Source organism: Monosiga brevicollis, genomic scaffold, assembly GCF_000002865.3.
Source record: "Monosiga brevicollis MX1 MONBRscaffold_29 genomic scaffold, whole genome shotgun sequence".
Lineage (NCBI taxonomy): Eukaryota > Choanoflagellata > Craspedida > Salpingoecidae > Monosiga > Monosiga brevicollis.
Window position 1 is genome coordinate 357,916 of NW_001865066.1, and position 23,920 is coordinate 381,835.

Consider the following 23,920-nt stretch of genomic DNA (forward strand, 5'->3'; position numbering starts at 1 on the left):
CCGGCTGTGCTAGTCGCAGTAGACGTCGCCACTACCCAGGTGATCAAAAGCCATCCCAGCCAGACCGCCCGCGAGCGCTGGTCTGAATGACACCGCGCTCCCACCAGCCTCATGGTTCGAGACACGGCCGACATTGGGCGATTAGCTTGACATACACTTGTTTGGGACTCGAAACAAAAAGACCGCTCAAGCTCCTGCCCGCTCTGCCTGCTCTGTCTAAAAGCTACGCCACCTATCACCGAGTCCAAATCGACACCAGCCCCGCCTTTTTTTTTTTCCTGGGATGTCAAGAAAGCGGGCGTGGCCCCGAAAAAAAAAAAAAAAACGCAAAAGCCAAAAACCAAGCCTGTACATGCATGCAAGCAAGTTGTATCTTTTATTAACATGCAAGGCAGATGCCTTCTGTTCTTTTCGCTCCGGCGTTGGGCGGCGAAAAGATCTGACGGCGCTGGTTGAGTTTCTTCCCGACAAGCTCCGACCTCTCTCCAATGATATCGCACAGGATGAAACTCATCAAAGGCATAGATTGATGGCACAGCCAATGTCAATGCGGCAGAACGTAGAGTTCTAGCTGGCCAGCGATAAGTACAATGCAGTACGTCCGTGACGATGCTCACTCAAGAGACGCGACGGTTCACCCAAGCGCATCGGAACGTCGGCGTCAAAAAAAAAAAAAAAAAAAAAGAAGGGAGAACCAAAAAGAAGGGAAAACCAAAAAGAAAGCAGCAAGCACACACACAACACACACACACACACACACACACACTCACATGAAGAGAACCAGCGGCCCCTTTGGGATGGAACTACTACCAAACAAACCATCAACCAGAGTGGCCGCAGTCTGCCATACATGCAACGCTATGGTAGACTGAAACAAAACAAAAGGTGGTTCTCACACTTGCACACACGCGTCCTACATTGTAGGTTCCGAGCGCTGGGGCAGATTTAGTGTTGGTTGTTGTCCTCGCCAAAGTCAAGGTACCCGCTCTCGTCGTGAGCCGTCTCTTCAGTGCCGAAGCCCATGCCCGCCTCAAGTTCGTCCGATTTGAGGTAGCCATTGTCAGCAGCACCACCCTGATTGGCGCCCTCCAGATCGAGATAGCCACCCTCCTCGCCTGCATCACCTTCAAAGGCGTCAAAGTCACCTGGACTGGCGTGAGCTGGCGGCTCCATGTATCCCGGATCTTCCAACCCCACTGTATCGTTGTCGTAAATGGGATTAAACTTTTCCTCCTGGTCATTGACGGCGTAAGTGGGATTCTCAAAGGCAATCACGCTGCGGGCTTCAGCAGTTTTTCGCGCCTTCTTGCGGCGCTGGCGCATGACCAGCACAACCACGACCACAAGTACCACAACACCGAGGGCAGCAGCCACGGCAATCACAGCCACGTTATTGTTGGAGGAGCTCTTCACGGCAGAGCTACCGGCATTGGCCGTGGTACCAGGCTCCGTGGCCGCGGTGGCAGCTCGCGTTGTAGTTGTCACAATGGGAACCGCCGAGGCCATGCTTGTCGAATTGTCGGGGAAAATGATCAACAAGCCTTGGTCAGTCAGAAAGTTTCCAAATGCCACGGCGCTGCTGTTGCTCCGAAAGTACACGTTGAAAGAGCGAAGTACGCTCGCAGTGGCCCGGCGTGCGCGCGTCTGCAAGCCCACCTCAAGAGCCGTCTCAACGCTGAAGTTGCTGCTCAAGATCGATTGGTACACAATGTCCTCCAAGTCCTCAGGCATCAGCTGGGCGAAAACGCTGGGCACAGCCAGATACAGGGGCGCAATGGACGCTTGGGTACACAATCGGTCTGAGGTAGTGGTTGGTACCGCTGCTTCGAAATAGCCCTGACCGCATGTGCTGACTGCTTGGCAAACGGACACATCTGTTACTTGATCCGCTCGACTCTTGAAATAGCCCTCCTATACACGAGCAAGAAAGGTAGCGTTGTCACACAGTGAGGAGCAGACGGTCCCAATTTGGATATCACGCGCATCAGTGCAGGGTGAGCAGAGGCCGAGGACCAACCGAGCAGGCACGACAAGTGCGATCGTTAGACAAGGATGGGAGCTGGTCCTGCTCGTACCCGGCGCCGCATAGCGTCACAGGCATACACGTCCCTGCGCCAGGCGAAGGCTTGTAAGTCACAAATAAAGAGCAGCTCTTGCACACCGTGTCGCTGACACCCGTGGCTGGAGCCACTTGCTCTTGGCCCGCCCCGCATACGGTGGGCACGAGGCATTTTGTTTGGCCAGCCACATCTTGATACCGGCCCAAATCGGCACAGCGCACGCAAGGTGTGGCTGGATTGCTGTCCGTATCGGCCTGGCCCTCAAAGCATTGAGTGCAATTGCCACGACCACCAGCCTCCTTGAAAAAGCCAGCAGAGCACGCTTGACAGGGGGTGGTGACGTCCGCGTCGTGGTCCGTTGTACCCGCGTCACATTGGCGGCATGTGCCAGCAAACGTAGCATTGGGCGCAGCCGTCAATTCACTGCCCACCTGGCAGGAGGAGAGCACGTTGTTGCGACAATACTCAGAGTTGATGGAAGTTGAATACTCGAGAAGCGGGTCGCAGGCGCGACACTTGCGGTTGGTCAACAGCGTGCATTCAACCGTCACAGCTGTTCCAGCGGGGCAATCTTGACAAGGCAGACAGGTGTTATCCACAACCCCGTCGCCCTGAACAGCCAGATAATGTCCCGCCGAGCAATTGGTATCAGGCTCGCAAGTCACATCGCCATAGATCGTGCATGCGGCGTCAATGTGCGAGCCCGAGGGGCAGCTACAGCCGGGAAGAACGGCAAGGAGATCCAACATGTGAGCGCAGTCTGCAAAGACACTACTTTGGATCTGGATTCATACCTCGAAGAGCAAGTCTTGCACAAGCCCAGGTTGATTTCGTCGGTGAAGTATCCGTCGGCACAAGTGGCGCACACTCGATCTGCTCCAAGACACCAAAAGTGAGCCAACCAGCTGAGTGAGCCAATCATGGGATCTCAATCATTGCAAATCCTCGAACCCAAGTGGCTTTGCAAAACATGTTGCGGTTGGGAAAGAAAAAGAAAAAAAAAAACCATAGGGACACACCAGTTGTGCTTGTACCCTCGACACTGATGTAGGATCCAAAGCCGCAATCTTGCCAGTCTTGGCACTCAGAGGCGTTTGTCGTACCCACGAACTGCATGGCTCCGCAAGGCTCACAGGCACTCAGAGGGTCCGCCTACAAATGTGCCAAGAACAGTATCTGGTATCAGGTCTGTGATGCCATTCCCAAGCTTGAGTAAGCCTCACGCGAAAAGGGAAACGTACGCGAAAATGGCCGGCCGGGCAAGGCTGCTGATCAACGCAGCGTGGGACCAAGAAGGATGTATCCGAAGCGGGCACGGTGTTCACCAGATCACAAGCTGTAGTCGGGAAGGTAGGCAATGGAGAGACAAGTCGGGTTGAAACGCAGTATTACGACGTGGTGAGGAAAGCATGTGCAGCAAAAGAGCAAGAATACGCGCGCGCGCGGGGCGAGCCACTCAGACTTGACGTACTCTCTGCAATCATGGTAAGAGCAAAGGCGTCGACAACAGTGTAGCGACCAGCGTCGCCCGAGTTGGTGATGATAACCCGAAGCACGCCACGCGTCAGCTGTATGTCATCGGCGGACCCAGGATATCGATGTTAGTAAATGGCGAAAGCACGGTGTTACAGTCAACACATGCATCTGCGTGCGATGCAGCACAGCAATTGTGGCCTCTGTGTGTATGTGTATGCGTTGTCAAGGAGAGACGAGGAGTGGGAGAGGTGACAAGACGCTCTGTGCCATCTTACATTGAGCTGGGTCAGCTCGGTCATGTCGTAACCGGTCGAAGTGTTATAGATGCCACTGTACACCGTCTGTCCATTATTGGTCACAAGGAGCGCAGCCCGCGTATTCCGCTCGTAGTTTAAATCTCCGCGGGGAGCAGAAGCGCGAAGTGAATACAAGCCATCGTGGGAGACGTCAAAGTTGTAGGTGATCGATTTGGTGCCTAAAATAACGAGGCAAATGTGTGAGCAATACAAGGCGGTTCTGCTTGTCGCAAAGCCAGTATGCCGTACCTTGCATTGTTCGATTATCGTGTGCATAAAAGCCGCCATTGAATCCACTGATGCTGCGGCTTATGAGCCAAAGACCATTCTGCTCAACCTGGTGTAAGGATGTAAGGGGGGGTGGGGGGGGCGGGGGAGGGAGAGAGCGACGAACAAATTGTAAGTGGGTCTTGCCCAAATTTTTTTCTTCTCTGTTTTTGGCACACACGTGCGCACAAGAGCCACGCTGGCATGCAATGAGCTATTATCAGCACATACCCGAGCACTGTATTCAAAGTCCACGAGCTCGGCAGGCACGACGGCCCGGGGGACAAGAACAAGGGTGTCGATCAGGATGTCACCCCCACTGGATTCCAAAGTGATGGTGCCTTCGTTGTAGCCAAAAATTTGGCGGCCCAATGACCGGTAGGTGGCGGTTCCCGTTCGCTGGTTAAGCGTCGCCGTGACTGGCACCGCACTGAAAGATGACATCAGAGCCGTGGAAACCACTGTGGAGAGGCTGGAGCTTGGCTGAAACACCGTATACACCTCATACTCAATCAGGCCAGCTGTTTTGGGGACAGTGAAGGTCACCTTTGCATTTGTGCTGGAAGAGACCCGCGTGCTAGCACCAAAAACACCAGCCGTGCTCCCAGTTGTCCAAGCAGAGCTGGGGTAAAAGCCTAGCCGCAACACCAATCATAGCGTCAGACATGTCAAAAGAGTGGCTTATCAAGCCTGGGCTTTTCCTGGTTCAGCTCGCTATATTTCGAACATGGGCCAAAACATACTTGTGGCATCACCCGCACGAAGCACAATGGCATCGTGGGGAACGAGGCGAACGGCGTCGGCAATGACGACGGATATGTCACTGGTGTAGATGCGGTGGGCACCAACGTTGTTGATGGTGACATTGAGGACCCCTTCCTCCAGCTCAACAAAAGCCAGCCCCCGAAAGGCGCCTTCGTCCAGATATTCGTTCTGGTCAACCGATAGTATGAGCTCCGATTCCTTGGTCGTCAGCACGACCGGGGTGTTACGAGCCCGAGTGATGGCATCATCAGGTTCGCCCCGCCACGACCTATCAGGATGCAAAGGCAGCGAAACTCGGACATAAGTCGTCCGCCGACGCCGCTGCCCGTCGTCTCTGCCACAACGCGGGAAGAAGAGCCCCTTGTGCAACGTACATTTGCAGCTGATACAACCCCGGAATGACCACACGCATCGGGTATGTGACGGCATGATACCCAACTTGGGCTGCCGAGCCGCTGCAGTCGTAGACGGAATGCACAATGTGAGATGGCGGGGCCATGGGGGGAATGACGCCAAATCAACCAACCCTTCAAAGTCAACATACCGCACGTAGTGGTAATTGGAGCCCAGGTAGCCAGAGCGCGAAGTGGACGTTTGCCACTCGCCAACGAAAATTGCGCTATCCTCTTCGCTATCCATTTGGACGAGCTCCTCAAGCCACATGGCATCGATGACCATTAGACCGCCACCCTCGGTTGTGGCAGTAATGTTGCAGCCTGGATCCAAGACAAATGTACCCACGATGAACCAGGTACCCGCATGGGCTCCCTAAAGCGCAACAAGATCTGTAAGCACGAGTTTGCAGCACCTCGACTACAAAACAATGACAGCGCCGCAAATTTCTTCCACGATGAAGCATGCCAATTTACCTGAAGCCAAGGCACGATCGTGCGACCGTCGCGGTGGTGCACCGTGATGGTGAGCGTATCCAGATTGGTCCCCAACGAAGGATTGCTCATGCGAAGCGTGAATTGGCCCGCCTATATGCCTCAAGGCCATGAGCATATAGAGAAAAAAAAAGGTCAGATTTGAGTTTTACCATTTGCCTTGGGGTTGCTACCATACAAACTTGGTGCAGCACGGCACGGCACGTCTGCTTCGTTGCAACAGATTGATACTCACACGCGGCAAGGAGGGACGAAAAACAACGCCGACGTCTGGCCCCGAGGGATCGTCATGACTGTGCACATAGTAGCCGGTACCCACAAAGCCAGGCGAAAAACTGGAAAATGTAAAGTCACTGGCACCTGTGCACGCGGAAGACCAGACACAGATGAGCATCTCATCGTTGGCCACCGCATGGTCTGTGGACCGTCTGACACTCGGTGTGAGCGTGCAAGGGCAGGCGTTGCATGCTTACTTGAGCCAAGGAATGAAGCTTGGGTTGCATCTTCTGAGTCGATGATGATTCCCGAACGCAGGATAATGGCGTGCACAGACAAGTTGATCTAGAGCCGCCAGTCGTGAGGTGGGCAGGGCGCATAACCAGAAAATTGCAGGCTTGATGACCTTTCAGAATACGCAGCAATGACAAGAACATTGGAGGACTCGCTACGTACTGATGTGGACGAGACGCGAACACGGATGGGTCCTTTGGGAAGGTACAAGTAGTTGACTGGTACAGAGCCGATGCTGTTGTCCGGGTCCAGTTGAACAAGGTTGGCCATGGGCACAATGGTCTCATCGATGGAGGCCGTCAGGCGTCTGTCGTTTGGTTGGCTGGGTGCAAAAACTTGAACTGTCACGTTCTTGCTGTTCATATCACCCTCGCAGTAGCTCATCAGGAGTTGATAGTGATTGTCCTCTTCCAAGTCAAAGTAAAAGTCCACAGCGGCATTGACGTCGCTTGAGGACTGGCAGTAATCGCCCGTAGCAGTAAACGTGCCACTCGCAATCTGGGTAGCTGCATCGGCAATCGTCTGGATGTACTGCGGCACCTGGGCTACCACTACAACACAAAGCATGCACCACGTCAAAGAAGACGTAAGATAAGGATAGACGCGCAATCGCAGCAGTGTGTGGGTCAGGGTGAGATCACCTACAGGCGTAGACGCAAGGCGTTGTGGGGTTCTCGTCATCATCCACCTCGTAGCGTGAGCATGCAACGCAAGTCAAGTCCGAGGTGGGCGTGGCGGGAACGGTGATGTAATTGCCAGCCGGGCAGGGCGTTGTTTTGGTGCACGAATCCGCGTTGAAGGTGCTCGAGAAGTTGGTGACGCCATCACAAAACCCACACACGGTATTGCTAACAGTCAGACCCATAGAAGTTGAGAGGCAGTCTCGATGGGCTTCTCAGTGTAAGGCCAAAACTGCAATGCATCAGCAGCAGCAACAACAACAACAACAACAACAACAACAACAACAACAACAACGGGCCCTGTGGCAATCCGTGTGTGTGACCGGGGTGTAAAGGAGAGACGTACGAATCAGCGCCGCAGGGCTTGGCAATGAATTGGCCAATGACGCAGCTGCCGCAATCCGCGCAGGTGATGTTCTAACCAACATAACCCAAGCAATGAGGACGAGGACATTTTGCCTGAGGCAATGGGGGTCAGGACATGCTGGCCTCCAATACACACCGATGTTGGGACACAAGGTGAATCAATATATTGCGAGGCCGGGCAACTGCATAACAGAAAGGGTTACGCCGAGTGAGGCAGGATTCACACGCTCCAGAGTGGGGGCGCGTGGTAACGCATGCTCAAGGTGATCAACAAGCGCGCCAACCTGACTGCGCAGGGCTGGCAGCTGCCTTGCCCATCCGTGTTGAAGGAGCCATCTGCACACGATGCGCACTCTCGATCTACCGAATACCAGCACAGAACGGCAGAAGGCATGATGGCTTGAGCGAGTTTGTAGTGACCAAAGCAGAGAGGGCCGAATCGCAATACGCGCACCCAGCTACCACACAAACCAACTGACCTGAAGTACGAGTGGGCGCGACCTGCTCTGACTCGCCTGCCGCACAGACAGTGTGGCGCTGGCACTCGGTCTGATTCTCTGTTGCCGTGTAGTAGCCCTCTGCACAATACTCGCACAAATCTGCACCAGACTGCGTACAAGACAGGCGGATCGCCATCATGAGTTTTGGAACCAGTCCAGACCTCCAGATCGTCAGACTCATGCCCAGCTATCTTCGATGCACTTGGTGCAAGTTCTCAAACTTGGCCAGTTGTGAAAGCCAAGAGCATTGCAACGCTTTGAACGGCTTACAAGAAAGGAGCCAGGCTTGCACGTGTCGAGAGGTAGGCAGCGCGGAACTACAAGGTCGCGCGGATCGCGCTCAAAGTTTAATCCGTCACAGCCTACGGGTTGGTGATCCCAGACGATAGACAAGGACAAAATGACCAAACGACCAGTGAGTGGCGTCGGGCTACAATACGAGGAGGAAGCATGCCGAGCAACGCCTCAATGCGCTGCGAGTTGGTTCGTCCTTGTGAAAATAACGCACTTTCGCTGATCAAGACAAGGTACATGGAGTCTGCGATCGTATAGCGGCTCAGAGATGGATCGTTGTAGAGCGTCACGTTGACACCGCCCGCTGGTACCTAAAATGTATTGGCAGTACTGTGAGAAGGGACGGCCTGCTTGAGGGCCCTTGGGCTGGCGGGGGTCCCACAAGACCTAGCCCCTCAGGCACTTTGACCCTATACGGGTCAAGTTCAGGTGTGCATACAACCTACGTCGGCTGTCATGACTCGCGTAAACCCGGTGCCAGCGGTTTGATCCACAATGCCGGTCTGGCTACCACCTTGGCTGTCAGCGAGGGTGATTGCCACGTTGGTGCCTCGGTTGGGGCTCAGAGTGTATCGATGATACAGAGCATAAGTGCCCGCCACGGGCGCTGTAAACATGTAACGTGCCGATGTTTGTTGACGGGTGTAGCTGTAGCCAAAGCCATCATAGGGGGTATTGGCGTTGGAGAAGATAAAGCCGGGCCCATTGATCACCTAGGGACCACATGTAGAGTTGCCGCAGATGCAATCAAAAAGGGGTTGGTGCCAAGGGCTTTCGGAACCAACTCAGGCCCACTGCGAGCTTACGTTGGGAAGGCCCTCCTCGTTGTCGAGGGCCAGGGTCGGAACCATTTGCTTGAAACGAAACATCAGACCGTCAAAGATCAAGCTGCCAGTTCCAAGGCACACGAGGCGCACGGACGCTGCGCTGGGGCCGCTGAGAACATGGCCGATATCAATCCAGGCGTTGGTCTGGGTTGACTGATCAATGTACATGGTTCGGGGATTCGGATCGTTGGTGTACTGGTACACGCTAATAGACGCCTAAAGAGCGTCGAGGACAGGAAGTGAAATGGCAGCGGCTTTCGTTGTAAATCATTGTGCCAAGCGAGCAAGCACGCAACTGAACACGTGAAATATGAGCAATGTGAGCCCCGACATACGTTCGTGCACGCGGTGGCATAAGGTGGGAAGCGAAGGTAGAGATCCATGATGGCAAAACCGCGAAGCTGGAGGCGAGGGCAGGAAACGGCAGGGTGAGACACGACCCAGGCACACCTGACGCTTTTGGATAGAGCAGATAGAGGCCAGGGCTTCGCACCGTGGGCAAGGTGGCGCGAACAGCGGCACTCGGGTTTTCGTCTTTGGAAAAGATGAGAAAGTCTCCTCCAATGGCCTCCATTGTGCGGTCAGAAACGGTTTTTGATCCGAAAAAAGAGAGTTGCTCAGAGTCTACGCACAAGAAGAGCTTTTGATGAGCACTTTCAGACATCAAGGCCCGAACGCAGAGTTGGAAGGGCATGGAGGAGGACAAGGCCGCACTGGATGAATCGATGGTAAAGCTTTCAATGGGTGAAAGCCGCATGGCATCGGCAACTGTGTAGAGGCTGCCAGTGTTCTTGGCTCGGACGCGAACCCGAGTAGTGCCCTCGGGCAAGCTGAAATAGCCCAGAGTTTTGTACTCCCATCCATTCAGGCTCGTTGTTTGGTCCATGAATACGCTGAGCTGGGCCCCAAAGGCCGAGGTGGTCATGACCTGAATGCGGCTCGAACGATCGTCCGTGGTATCCGACTCAAGACCTCCACGATAAGTTCTAGTGGACAGAAGCACACAAAAGTACACATGCAGGCAGGCTTGTTGGTAAGGCTACAAGGTCAGCGCGGCTGTGGCAAAGCCCTGAGCAAAAAGTCTCTGGCACTTACGCCTCTAGTGTATAGAGCCCGTCCTTGGCCACCTGAAAAGGATACTCGACAAAGGCGTCATCGTCGTTGGAGCCCCTGTCGCGTGGTTGACATTTTATTCCATTATGCAACCCGTGAGCATCAAGCAATCAAGGGACCGTTTTGTGGAGAGCAGACAAAAGAGGTACCGGCGGCCAAGAGGAACGCACTGAACCACCAGATAATCGACGCCAACGTAGCCATCAATGGCACTGCTGCTACGCCAGCTGCCAGAAACGGTAACACCAGTCGACTCGGTGTCAAGGATTTCATGATGTAGCAGGTAGCACGCGTCCAGAACCACGGCCTTGGAAGTGCCCGAGCCAAAGACGACGACTTTGTTGTTGGCCGGGCTCATGCGAAAAGAGCCAACAAACACCCAGCTGCCAGCGGTGGAGACCTGAAGGTGGAGTGGGTGCAAGAAGAATAGAAGAGAGCGCGCGCGCACCAGCGAGTCGAATGACGTGAGCAGCTGTCTGGGTTGAGTGAGGTGAGGGCCATGGGAAGGAGGGGGAAGACGAGGCTCGTGCCTGATTCCAAACAAAATTGAAGACGCCTTGGTCGTGATGAACTTGGACGGGGACATTGGGACTGAGCGTGTTGCCACTGTGAAAGTTGTCAAAATACACGCCGTAGTAGCCTACTTCATCAATGGGCATGTTGAAAGTCGCGTTGACGGCATCTTGACGCCCCACCAGGTCTGAGACAAAGCAGAGCGCGATATATGAGAGTAGGTCACGGAAGGGTCGGAGGGATGTTTCAATGCGCATGAGGATGTGATGGCGCGGCTCAAATAGTGTGACGCACAAGAATTGCCAATAGAGTTTGGAGTTGAGGAGCTCTCGGTCCAGGTTCCTGTGCGGTTTAGAAAGGCAAGGGCGAGGCAAGGTAACGGCGACACCCGCTTGGTCATTGGCAGGCAGCCAGGCAAGAGCACCAAAAAAGCATTGGCTTGATGGAAAAATGCCCCAATCAAAAGAAGCTTACCATACAGCTCCACCTCTGATTCCTGGGAGTCAACAAGAATGCCTTGGCGTACACGAATGGCGTCCAGCGAGAGAGTGCCCTTCTGCGATTCGGGCCAAGCAGTCGGAGCAAGAGTGATGAGTGTGCCGAGTGGGACCATGTCAATGTTGCTGATTGTCAAGGTTGATTGAGTCCAGGTGCAAGGCGATGTCGACTCACCCGGTAGTTTGGATCTTTGTGGCGCACAATGACGGTGAGGGCACCTTCGTTGATGTAGCGCGATTGCAGACGAATCTGATGACCCTCTTGCTCTGGAGCAGACTGGTTGACGATGAAGGTGTATGACTCGTTGAAGTACGTGTCGGCAGACACGAGTCCTGGGGCAATGATGACCTCAATCTCAGGCGAGCGATTGATGTGACTGCAGTAGGACAGCAGAACCTAGCATGGGGCGGCGGTGAGACCCGCTAGGCAGGTAGGCGGTTGAACGAGCATCGGGGGCAAGACTCTCACTTCGTAGTAGTCGGGGTCGGGAACGCGCACATAGAAGGTGGCACTAGCATCGCCATTTCCAGCGGCACCGGTGGCGTACTGGCAGGTGTTGCTATAACCGGGCACGGAGCTGGTATCCCAGCTCCCGACGAGCACAATATCCTCCTCATCATCGGCATTTTCCAGCTCCAGGACACGTTCCCAGACGGAGACGCCGCCTACGCAGCGAGAAAGGCGACCGATGGCAGAGTTGAGTATGGCGCCTTTCATTGGGCAAGGAGGCGCGACGCGGGCAGCCAGGCTGCCTTGGGGATCATCGAACAATGCTGGCCAAGGGACATACCAATGGTTGGATTATCGGCACGTGTGATCGAAAGGCAGATGAGGCCAGCCAAAGCCAAGAGCAGGCACATTTGTAAAGGCATTGGGGATCTGCGCATGCCCCCCCGCGCGGCGGCAGCCATGCTGGCGGCGCGGGTGCTGACAGGTGATGGAGTGATCCTGGCGCCGGTGAGCACAACAGGGTTGAGGGCTTGAACGATGCGAAAGGCACCAGAGCGACGGCATCGGACGTTGAAATTTGTTGACCTGCCGTGCGCCACCACGTACCGCCTCTTGTCGCGGGAAACAGGGTTGGTGCGACGACCGATGAAAATGGTGCGCGCGATCTGACTCCGTCCACCAACGTATAACCCATGAGTGTGTGCAATTAGGCATCCCCCCCGCGAACCCAGCCACATGCAGACACACAACAGCGAGAGACAGGCGAGGAGGAGAGGGAGGGACACACACACACGCATGCACGCACGCTCAAATAGAGAAGAAGCAAGGGTCAGGCCAGGAGGAAGACGGGGAGCATACCGTCAGAGGAGCGAGCAGCTATCAACGCGCTGCCACTGGATAAAGAGCAAGGGGAGGGAAAAAGAAAAAGCCACACACACGCCAGCACGCAACAGCATCACGATCTCTCTCGGAATCACTGACACACACACACACTCTCTCTCTCTCTCTCTGTGTCTCTCTCTCAGTCTTCGTCAGACAAGCGAAACATCAAAACATCAACAATCAACACAAAGCGACCAATACGTGACATACAAGCTTGTTAGGCTTTGTTAGGCCTTGTGTGTTTTGTTATTGTTTGTTGTGCGTTCTCGTTTGGCTTTTCAGGACTTTTCCTCTTGGACGTATTGTTGTTGCACACACTCTCGCATACACACACGCTTTATCCTTCTCTCTCAAACTCTCTTTCTCTCTCTCTCTCAAATTCTCTTTCTCTCTCTCTCTCTTTCTCTCTTTCTCTCTCTCTCTCTTTCTCTCTCTCTCTCTTTCTCTCTCTCTTTCTCTCTCTCTCTCATGCTTCGTTGTTGTTTATGCTGCTCTTTCTCTCTCAAACTCTCTCTCAAACTCTCTCTCTCTGCGTCTGGAGAGCTGTCACATCGTTCGCGATGAGCAAATGACTTGTCCATCGAACGAAAACGCGAGTTGACACCATAAGGCAGAACCACCTTCGAGATGTCATAACATTTTTCCAAGAAGATAGCGCAATCGTCCACCTGTCACACTAATAAGCCATCCATCAACTCCGCCCGCACGCACGCACGCACGTCCGTTGTAATGTTGTACTCCACGCTGCTGCCCCAAACCCCACCACCGAGCCTGGACAGTCATTACCAACAACAACAAAACCACGTCATACAAAACAACAACGCAACAAAGCACGCTCAAACCAAAAAACCACAAAAAGAATGTTATGACTAAGAGGAGACTCGAACTCCCAACCTCCTGATCCGTAGTCAGATGCGCTATCCGATTGCGCCACTCAGCCATTCGATGTAAGTAATGGATTTGATATAGTATATAAATGTCTTTTACAGACTAATCTGACAAATTGTGTGGTGTTTACAATTGTGGTTGTGAGCGATTGAATTGTCAGCTCACAACCAAAACATCGAACAACTCTGTGTGTGTGTTGTCCGCGAACGCGCTCTCGGCTGGCTGCGCTCTTGGGTCCCCCTGGCTCGAGGAGCCGGTCGGTCGGCCCGACGTGTTTGGTGAGGCGTGGAGAGTTTTGCTGTTGTGGCAGGACTGAGGTCTATGCTTGGAACGGTGCGTCTTCCTTCTTTTGCGAGAAGGAGGCGCCATGAGCACTCGCGGCAGCGAAGCAGGGGATGGCGCATTGAGCCATGTCAATGAAGAGCTGGCCCGTCTCCGGGCGAAGGAACGACGTGCCCGCCTCAACAATCAGGCACGCCACAACACCATATGCGCAGGCATATGCACCCTCCGGCTGAGTCCGCCCTGCCTTTGCCAACTGACACATGCCATGCCCCCATTGCCTTTCATAGGCTCAGCACGCCATTGTGGAAGCCAGCAAGGGGGCCACGAGGGCCCAGCTTCATGCCTTGAAGCAGGAAAAGGCCCGTCACCTCTCTGCGATTCAACAGGCATGTCATCGGAAACCCTCTACCCTCGCACTTGAGCAGTAACAAGGGAGGCTGACCCACGACCATGCCTCCGCTCGGAACCCTTGTTCCACCTCCATCCCAATGCAACCAGCAACGAGAGGCCCTGGAGTCCCGACTCAGTGCCGCCCGTGCGCAGGCAGCCCAATCTCGACAGCGCATTGATCAGGCCTTTGGTGCCAGGACCGGCTCCCCAGCACGCTCACGCCAAGCATCGCGCCCCACCAGTCAAGTTCGGCCTTCTTGCACCGATACGGGCGTTGCTTGTCGCCATGCCACACAAACGCTCTCATCCAACGAGCCCGCAGGCCTCGTGTCTCCTGACCGCTCTCTTCCCCCCTCTCTTGTTTTACCCCGCATGCCCAGGCCACCACCGTTCCTTCCACACAAACGCATTCTCGCCCCAACAGTCACCTCCGCCAAGCCGAGGCCCGCTCAACCTTAGAGTCAGCCTCTTGGCCCAATCTACCGCCCCACTTCACCCAGCCTCAGCCCTACGCCCCACAACCGCAAACCGCTGGTTCGACACACGCCTCGCGCCCACATCGCCGTCGTACATGTTGCCCCAAAGCCCAATCAATATTTTGGCCCTTACATGCGTGTTTCACACCTGGTTGCCGATCTCAGCTTTCTTGCAAGCTGATCTTCGTGCCTGGCGCGAGCACTACAATGCCTCAGACCGTGCTGATCCAGGTAGCTCATACTTCCAGCTCCCAGCCCCGATCCACGATTGCTTTTTTCTTCCTGTCCCTCGCCACGTTTTGAGCGCCTTGTCATGCCTCGTTCACATTTTCACACTGCTTGGCACCGCCTCCACCAGGCGTGCTTCGCCATCTGGCCGAGATTGAGCAACAGCTACAACACCTCACCTCTGCGCCACCGGGCGCATCCCCATATGTTAATCCAGCCCCGACGTCAAACCCATACTTTCCGTCGCGACCTCTGCCACCACCCCTCCCATTGGTTCAAGACCCCTACTACTCCGTTGCTCTTCGCGATGCAATTCGCACCGAGCTGCAAACAGCCCTGGTGAGAGCCGTCTCTCCCTTCGAGCTGTCACACACGCTCCTGACAGGAACCACATCAAACACGACCAATTTTGACTGACCCCTCGGTCCCACTCATGCACCTGCAACATACCCAGACCAGCCTACAGCCCCCACAGGCTTCAACGGCCGCTGCACCCGAAGCGCGACCGGCCTCCGCTACCGTGGACCCGGATGCTGTCAATCATATCCGTCGCGTCCAAGAGCTCCAACGCCAACTCGAAACCCTTGAGGTACTGTTGCGGCCTTGACTTCTCTACTCAAGTAGAAGGTGTGAATTCCTTTAAAGTATCTCTCATCGCTTCTCCCAACAACGTTGACCTCCTCGGCACCTTAGTATGAGAACAAACTCAGGCGACTTCAGCAAGAATTTGCCCAGCTGGATGCCAACGTATGTCCTTCCGAAAACATCAATGCCCGCAGTCATGCACAAGCGACACAATGCCTGCGCCACGTATATTGAGACAGCCGCTACTTTCGCTGACGCCGCGTGTGCACCCAAAGACAACGGATCAGCGAACGGCCCCTCGCGAGCCAACTCCGCCAAGCACACCCATTGAGCAAGACCCAGACGTTCTCAGCTCCGAGCCGTATAGTAGCAGCCAAGTCAGTCGCTGAGAACTCCCCATCTCCTTCCCTTTTTTTTTTTTTTTTTTTTTTTTTTTTTTTTTTTTTAAAATTTCGTCACCCGGTGTGACTTTGCCGCACATGCCTTGCTGTGTTATTCACATGGCCGCTTGCCTCTGCAGGGCTTTGTTGTCTATTTCGATCGCACAGACCTGCTGCCATCACACCTCGCCTCGTGCAAGCTTCGCTACCAACTCATCAACGATGGCAAAGTTGGTCAACTTGAAGCCAAGTGCTAGCCTGCTGGCCAGATTTGCGGCAACGCCAGGCTTGTCGCTTACACTGTATGATCAAGCTCTCACCGCTCTCAAATCACTGGAACATATACGCCACAGAGTGAAAGTGCCATGCAGTACTGCGTGACCAAAACTACAAACGTGGACAGCCGCCACGCTGCATTCCTGTTCGAGCCCGTGCGTGCTACATGCCCCTGATACCCGCTTATTGCTCCCCTCACGTGCGGCCTGCTCACGCGCGTGCTACTGCTACTGTGCGTCTTTGCTTGAAACATCTCCATGCCAGAAATTTCTCTCTGTCACTGGCTGCCCTCCCTGCCCCACTCGACACTTGCTGTTTGAGCTGCTTGATAGCCGATCCAACACTGTCCTGGCGTGGACCAAGCTCTTCCTCTTTGGCGTTGAACATCGTCTTGCCGCCGGTCTGTCAGCAATTTTGCCCTCTTGTCCTTTGGTGCCACATGCGTCCGCCTCGAGCTATCTTTTGCAGCTGTTTTCATCGAACGTGGACTCGACCAATGGTTTTGCCCAGGACGTTGGCGGCTCAGTTGGCGACAAGCGCCCGTCCTGCGCGATGCACGCTCCACGGACGTCATCAATCAGCCACCCTTTGATAAAGCTGTTCTCTGTGTGCGACTCGTGGCTGCAGCCCTAAAGAATGGACATGATGCGCTTGAACCTCTCTCATGGCCACGCCAGCTTTACTTGCCCCATGGTAAACTGCTGCATGCTGGTGCTTATTTATTCAGCTATCACACCCACATCTCTCCTGCTGTGCCTGCTGCGACCTGTCTTGAGTGTTGGTGGGCTGCATCGTGGCCCTATATATATAAATATATATATATATATTGATATTTTCGCCTCGCCTCGTGCCGCAATCGCCCCGACAGGTGTGCTCGGAGACGACGTTTTGTTCTTGCTTCGGCAAGCTCGACAACGACGCACGTCCTCCCAACACGTCAAGTCAGTCAAACTTTTGCTTGTCATCGCCTACATCTAGCGAGTATCTTGCTACCTCAAGTGGCAATGCTCATCTCATCTAACCGGCCCGCTGGTCTCTTAGGGCACCGCGAGCGAGCCTGTTGTCAGCGGCGGACAGTTTGATGGGCGAGAACATCACTTCAAACAAGCCCCATTCGGCCCGACCTTTTTCCCAGCTCGAAGCTTTGCCAGAACGACGCGACTCGGCAACACATCAGAATGCCGAGGCAACCGGCTCTCGGTACGCTTCGGTTTTTGTTTTTGTTTTCTGCCTGTTGGGCATCGTGATACTACCTACACTCACTTGCATGCATTTGACCGACAGTCGAGGCTCAGCCACACGCTCAATCGCACTCAGCGAAGCATCAGAGCCAACTGCTCTCGAGGACACTCTACCAAACGCAAGCCCTGCCGCATCTAACCCGGCTACGAACACCATCACACGCAAACGCGCCGCATTTGTCGACCCGGAAAAACTTGAAACGGTGGCTGGAGGCGCTGTTCGACTTGACTTTGTCATTTCCGGTCTACGCGACCTGGCACTGGAGCCCGACGATCAGTATGTCGCACGCCGCCTGCGCTTGCAGACTGACCATTGACGGGTCATCAAACGTGAAGCTGTGCGTTTCGTGTAACTGGCGCTGTCTACCCTGGTTTCTAGGCTCAAACTGGCTGTCTACGGCGCTACCGCCGATACCAGTGAAGGAAACGACTATTGTGTCGAAATGGGGGACGAAGCTTGCTGGAAATCAGAGGTAGACCCTACTTTTGCTGGGATGTAACCGAATGCTCATCTCCAACTTTTTGTCTTTGGCCGGCCTGTACAATGACGTCAGCTTCGTTTTTTGTAACAGCTTTTATCACCTGGAGACTTTCCACAGCGGGGCAGTGTCCTGTTGACGGAACTTGTGGAAGAGACGGTCGTGATTTTGATCCTGGTTGCGCGATTTTACATGGACGGAGATGGACAATCTAATGTGGAAATGCTATGCTGGGCCGCTTCACCGCTTCGCGACGTTCCCTTACAACGGCGCAAGTCCACCGTCATTGTAAGATGATGGGCTGCCTCTGTTGGCCTGCACACGCTCTTAAAAGAGTTTGCAAAGGCCAAAGGCGTCACACCTCGGCATGGCTACAAATCATTGTTGTTCGACCGGGTCAACTTATGCGCGATCTTTACTCCCACGCAGGGATTGGATGGCCGCGATCCATTGGAATGGCCCTTGCACGCAACACCCGCAAAGCCCTTTGCCTTCTTGCAAGATAATGGGCAATTCGACAATCGACTTGGCAAGCTCAGCCTCGTTCTCAACAAGCAACGTGCACGAATTCAAACGGCACAAGGTTTGTTGCAAGCAGGTTGACCAACCACCTGAGCGTGTCGCTGCGTCTCTTCCCCTTTTTCTTTTCGTTGTTTCCCCCTCATCTGTCATGCAGGCGATGGCGGCCCCAGGGGTGGTGATGCTTTAGCCTTGGAATCTGGTGGCGAGAATTTGAGTGCCCACGTTCGCAGCGCCACGGATGAAGATGTCATGAAGCTACCACCAGGTAATGCTCAGTTTTCAGTTTTATGACTGCTACTTCTGCCCTGTGACGCTGTGGGACAAACATTTCCTTCTTGCTTTTGTTGGTTTTGCCTTTTGACCAGGCAGCTTTGTAGCGGTCTCGCCCACCAATGGCATGCCATACCAACCCGAGCGCGGCATTGATATTTATGTGGACGGTGCCCGCTTCCTGCCGAACAACGTCACCATTTCCAAAGTCGTCGGTCGCATTTTCAACGCGCGAAAGGAAAAGGAGGGTCCCATGATCAATACGAATCTAGACCTCGACTCGGACATGCTCAACCCACGCTACAACTATCGTCTCGAGCTACGCAGCGAGGAGCTGGCACCCACATCGACGCTTGTCCTGCGTATATATGCGATCGATGAGCTGTCTCAAGATCTGAGCATCGTCGGCTATAGCGTACATCACCTCTTTGTTGACCCGCGTACGAATTCTGCGGCCCCTGTGCAGGGACATCCGTCTACCACCTCAATCCCACCTCGGCTGACATGGTTCACCGCACCGCACCCCCCCTCTTTTTAAGTCTCACCTGGTGACCCCTGCCCTGTCACTCAACTCTAGGCACGGGAGCTCAACCAGAGAGCGATGACTTGGTTGAGTACAACCTTAACGAGGGGGGATTTCAGTTGCGCCTGCACACCAAGCTACCGGGTCAGGCCACCATCACAGCCAACATGCTGAATGATGTGCCTCCGCTGCCTTGTGCGTCGCTACTGCTTCGCATCAGGCGCCCGCCCGCAGATGATCAAGGCCTACCCCTCTCGCAGATTCATGTGCCCCCAGAAGAGGTTTGTCAGATGACCGATCTGGTCCGATGGGGGTCCGGGGAATAACGATGAAAGTGCTAAAGGTGCAAGACGGCTGGCTGATTGCACAAGGAGATGACATACTGTCTTGTGTGCCATGGTTGTGTAGTGGCAAGAACGAGGACTCTTGGTGCCCGCGCCTGACTATGCTTCTGGGGCCTACGTTTCTGAGCTGGCTTGGCCCACCGTAGCTGAATGTCAACTTTACCCTGATTTGCTGCGCCGCCCGGTGAGGCATTGCCTTCTATCTCTTCTTGTCTATGCTTCTTGCTAACAAGTGTTCTGTTGTCTTCAATTTGACGTCCAGGTTCGCCGAGTGCGCCACCACTTGGACCTGGCCAAGGGTAAGGATGTGCGAGAACTCGAGTCGGACAAAGCCCGAGAAAGCTTTATTCGCAAGTTCGTACTTGGCGCCGTTGTTCCCCAGCATGGCTTGGCTGCGCTCTGCCAGCGGCTCTGATGGGCCTGCCTTATTTTGACGGTGCTGGTGTTGACAGTCGGCTGAAGAGGGCCAGCAGCGCCACGCCGCAACCATTAGCATTTTCACGGCTAGCCCCTTATTCCCCATCGATTGGTGCGCTCCTCATTGTGGAGCGGGCTCGTCATCTACCAAAGAGAAAGGTATGGCCTATTCTTGCGGCTCTTTATCAAAAGGTTGATTGTTACAACCTACTCAGACGCCTTTGCTCTTGGCGATAGATGCCTGTGGTTGTAGCCAGCCTCTTGCCCCCGGGCAATCTGTATTTAGACAATATTGGGGCAAATCAAGATGAGGATGATGGGGCAAAGCGCAAGGCTGAGCGCAAGGCAACCATCAAAGCCGAAACTAGGTGGGTGTACCTGCTTTCGAGACAGCGCCGTCGGGGCTCGAACCAGCCGTGCACAGGCACCCCAGTGGGGGCCACTTGACAAACGCAGAGACCTGAACTGCGAAATGAGCTCACGGTCCGGCACATTTGACGGGCTATAGGGTCTCCACGGCAGCAGAGAGCACGTTGCGCAACCCCATTTTTGCTGGAACCGAGCTGTACTTTGCTCCTGCCACCTTACTGGATAACCATTTGCTAGTGCTCGACATCAAGAGTGCTGACACCAAAGCAGATGCCGTGCATCCCATTGGATTTGCATTTCTGCGAGTGCGTTTGCCGGTTGCCGCTCAGCCATGACCCCTGACGTGCTCCCCGCTCTCTTGCTTGGAAAATCTTTGGCGCTAGCTCATGACCCAACTTATTGCTGTTTACTCGAGCAGTTAAGCTCCGGGCAGTCACACGTGAATTTCGGTCATTTTGATCTGCCGATCTATCAAGGTTCATGCACACTTGGCACCGCTTTGCCTCCTCAAGTTGATGCGCTGAGCTAACGCTTGTGTTGGCGGTTTGCTTGTGATGTCATGCATCGTTGCAGGCACGCCGACGGCGCTCATCTTGAGTAAGGTGGCCGAGCACCTGGACGACTTACAGCACCTGCATCAAGTTCCAGCCTTCAACAAGCTGGTGTGACCATGACTGCTTGGATCGACGTGTCTGTGAAACGCCTCGCGATCTGAAAGCTGATGCCCTGGCTAAAAATGATCATTGGCTTTCCCGTAGATCAAGCCGATGGACCATGCCTACGTGACCGTTAGCCTGTTGGACCCACGATTGGATCCTGATTTGCTGCCGTCGACGCCCGAGTCGCTGTTGCCAGAATCGTCGCGTACCAAGGCTTACGCGGTAAGGTTTTGCGTGCCAGCCTCCCCTGTCACTGGGACGTATCCTTTTATGATGATGCTTATCTGCAACGTTGGTGCAAACTTGCCCACGAAAATTACATCTTGTGCTTGGGAATGTTAGATGACGAGCAAGTCCAAGCCGCTCACCACCCTCCAGCCAACCACTTTTACCAGGTGGGCTGCCTATGAATCCGCAGTCGGGTCACTCTTACGCGCCTACATTGCTGCGGGCACCACGGCCACCACCATGATGCACTCGCCATGAAGCCGGGCTTGAACCACCAGAGACAAAACTGATCTCAGAGCTGCTTTCATACCGTTGCTGAGTTGTATTTTCTCTTGACGTAATCGATGCAAGAGGATTCAGGTCTGTACGACATCATATTCATCCATCATCACCAATGCCATGATGGATGAGGGGGTGCCTTCGAGTGCACAACAAAGCCCACGCACGACCTTTGAACCCACCGACATGAATAAACGAGGCGAACAAAAACGCACACACGTACACTTTATCAAAAACACTCGTGTGCTGATTGATTCAGACGCCTTCATGACCGGTCGTATCAGTAAAGTGACCCCCAAGCCCCGCCGCGTCAACATCAATCACGCTCCCTATTCACATGTCAGTCATTTTTGTGAACAAAAATGTGAACGATGGTTTTTTTTTTCTTTTTTTCAAAAAACAAAGTCTTTCACTACCAAAAACAGTTGAAAAGCTTTAGTTTTTGATTCAGTTTTGACTTGACTTGATGAAGCAACTCAGGACGTAAAAGGGAAAAAAAAAGGTGACTTGAGATCCGTCGCTGTTGGCGTGGGGCGGCCTGGGTGTCTTCCATTCCAAGACACGATACGGGACCACGCAAGTGATGTGTTAACGAACACGTCGTGACGCCATTTTCCTCTCAAAGGTGCAAGGGCGTCTTTCTTCTCCACCAACGCGACGACAAGCATTTGGACAACCACAGCATGGCGGTGCCGGTTCAGCGGGTGGTGGAAGCGGATTCAAGTGATGAGGAGCACGAAGGGGGCGTTTTTTTGAGTGCCTACCCTCTTGGGCGGCGTGAGCACGCCCTGGCTTTTGGCAGGTCTGCAAACCATGCCCCGCCCGCTTGCCGTTGCCGGCACACGTTGCCACCGGTACCACGATTCAAAGTTCTGGATATGTCATGTGCTTGCATGCAGGCAACTGGCTCAAGCATGGCGGCGTTCGGAAGACGGCATTGAGGCAAGCACAACCACCAATGGCGGCTCCGCCTCGGTCCTTGGACCTGACCCAGTGAGCTACCAAGCGGCTCAGCGTGCGGCTGAGGTATGTGTTCTCTCGCCATCTTCTCTGTCAAACCGATTGATGGGTTTCCGTTTTTTTTGTTTGCCTTCTTTGTGAAAGACGATTTTCACTGGATCGATGCATGTAGGCACGAAGTGTGTCTGTGTGTCTGTGTGTCTGTGTGTTTGTGTGTCTGTGTGTTTGTGTGCCTGTGTGTTATGCCATCAAAACGTCTGCCTGCTGCCCTTTGAACTTGATTGTGCGCTGCGCTCTATTGATCATCATGGATGAACACACCCGCTCATTTGCATTTTGATTTTGGACTGTACCCGCAGCTACAACTGCCTCTCAAGACATGTCGCCTTTGTTTCGCGACCTACCGAGGGCGCATAGCCCTTGCACGTCACGTGAAGCAAGCACACATCTTGCAAGCAAACGCACCACCCCTCGCAAGTGGGGAGAGCTATGCCCTACATGCTGCCAAGCGACCCAGATTCTTGCGAGAGAGCACGCAGGCCAGAGAACCACAGCTCAAAACGTTTGACGCCCAACATGACCAGCTCTTTTTGAAGCAACTGGCCCGCGCACGCCGAGCTCTCGAGCCAGGTTCGGCTGCCCCGGGAATAGCTCAATCAACCACAATGGTTCTGTCGGAAGGTGGGCTGCTTTGTTCTTGTTTACCAGATCAGCCATAAAGTACCCCCGTGCTCCAACCCAGCCCAAAGCTTCACCATGGCATTGTGATCATTACCCTGCTGATAGACTCATCATCGGCAAGGCAGAAGATGCCATCACCCACCAAGTCGCGCATGAGCAGCGCAGGCCAAGCTAGCATGACTCCATCTTCACATGTAAGCATCTGGTCGCGCCCACTGGCCGTTGAGCATGCCGTTGCCGTGCCCTGTGTACAGCCCATGGACATTTGAACGTAATTGTTCCCACGCTAGGCCACACGAGTAGCACCAGCCGCCTCGCAAAGGCCGACATCAGACGGCGTTCAAGCAACCGTAACGCAGATGCTTGCACCAGCGCAAGCAGCCCCCAGGGGGTCAGCCTCTACGGGCACTGCTATGCCATCGCCGCCTGCACATTTTACGTCCTCCTCGTTCGACCCCACCCCTGCCCAGTCACCTCGAGCAAACCCAATCCACCCGTCTCCAGCAGCAAGCAACGATGAAGCCGCCGGGCTGTCCCGGGGAATGCCTCCGCCCCTGCGCAAGTGCACGCATCCCGGCTGTCAAGGCTATGGCCATGTGAACAAGCGCAGCGCAACACACGTTTTTCTCAAAGATTGTCCCTTGGCCAATGGCGAAGCGACTGCGCGCGAAGCCACGGTTTGTGATGCGCAAACGCATGCCCAAACACCTCTGATCTGTGGTCCGGCTCGCTAGAGAAGCTCATGTGGGACCTCTGCTGATTGAGCACGATAGGCCTGGCCCTTTCAACCGGGCATGAGCGTTGAGATCCGTCTCGGCCGCAGCTGGTAAGGGACAGGATTGCCGACAACAAAAAAAAGCCAGCTGATTGCTCAAGCAATTTCAGCACCATCCCCTCGCTGCAGCGCAGCTTGCTCATTCAGCCTCTTCTGCTCGTATAACTGGTATGCTTGTATCGCTTGAACCATGGGCACTTGTTAGGCAACCTGCCAAGGTAATTAGTCAGCAGAGTGAGGACGTTGTACGTGTTGACTATTCTGGAGATCAGATTCTGACC

At 54.3% G+C, this 23,920-nt stretch overlaps 3 protein-coding genes across 3 annotated transcripts; 2 read left to right on the forward strand and 1 right to left on the reverse strand.

Moving 5' to 3' along the window:
• Window positions 1-945: 945 nt before the first annotated feature.
• On the reverse strand, window positions 946-11,963 carry MONBRDRAFT_34072 (uncharacterized protein; the record flags this gene model as incomplete). The annotated part of the gene is made up of 35 exons (XM_001749329.1): window positions 946-1,911; window positions 2,162-2,774; window positions 2,855-2,933; window positions 3,080-3,212; window positions 3,302-3,396; window positions 3,532-3,628; window positions 3,812-4,011; window positions 4,082-4,169; window positions 4,331-4,734; window positions 4,843-5,132; window positions 5,239-5,319; window positions 5,409-5,632; window positions 5,734-5,844; window positions 5,987-6,111; window positions 6,225-6,312; window positions 6,424-6,812; window positions 6,907-7,109; window positions 7,288-7,358; window positions 7,444-7,489; window positions 7,592-7,667; window positions 7,787-7,916; window positions 8,078-8,169; window positions 8,316-8,412; window positions 8,548-8,814; window positions 8,908-9,144; window positions 9,264-9,329; window positions 9,422-9,552; window positions 9,643-9,914; window positions 10,024-10,098; window positions 10,212-10,441; window positions 10,614-10,741; window positions 11,029-11,110; window positions 11,227-11,448; window positions 11,521-11,717; window positions 11,843-11,963. 35 exons carry the CDS (start codon window positions 11,961-11,963, stop codon window positions 946-948), a joined length of 6,726 nt encoding a protein of 2,241 aa, XP_001749381.1.
• A 274-nt stretch (window positions 11,964-12,237) lies between these two features.
• MONBRDRAFT_28877 (uncharacterized protein) lies at window positions 12,238-12,956 on the forward strand (the record flags this gene model as incomplete). The annotated part of the gene is made up of 2 exons (XM_001749258.1): window positions 12,238-12,532; window positions 12,667-12,956. 2 exons carry the CDS (start codon window positions 12,238-12,240, stop codon window positions 12,954-12,956), a joined length of 585 nt encoding a protein of 194 aa, XP_001749310.1.
• Window positions 12,957-14,007: 1,051 nt separating this feature from the next.
• On the forward strand, window positions 14,008-21,202 carry MONBRDRAFT_34073 (uncharacterized protein; the record flags this gene model as incomplete). The annotated part of the gene is made up of 25 exons (XM_001749259.1): window positions 14,008-14,193; window positions 14,328-14,481; window positions 14,589-14,654; window positions 14,782-14,990; window positions 15,106-15,240; window positions 15,345-15,398; window positions 15,431-15,613; window positions 15,757-15,846; window positions 15,970-16,047; window positions 16,761-16,873; window positions 16,934-17,092; window positions 17,177-17,410; window positions 17,513-17,606; window positions 18,042-18,195; window positions 18,289-18,399; window positions 18,500-18,844; window positions 18,982-19,208; window positions 19,534-19,625; window positions 19,724-19,847; window positions 19,926-20,056; window positions 20,197-20,362; window positions 20,476-20,533; window positions 20,631-20,719; window positions 20,816-20,938; window positions 21,059-21,202. 25 exons carry the CDS (start codon window positions 14,008-14,010, stop codon window positions 21,200-21,202), a joined length of 3,519 nt encoding a protein of 1,172 aa, XP_001749311.1.
• Window positions 21,203-23,920: the final 2,718 nt, after the last annotated feature.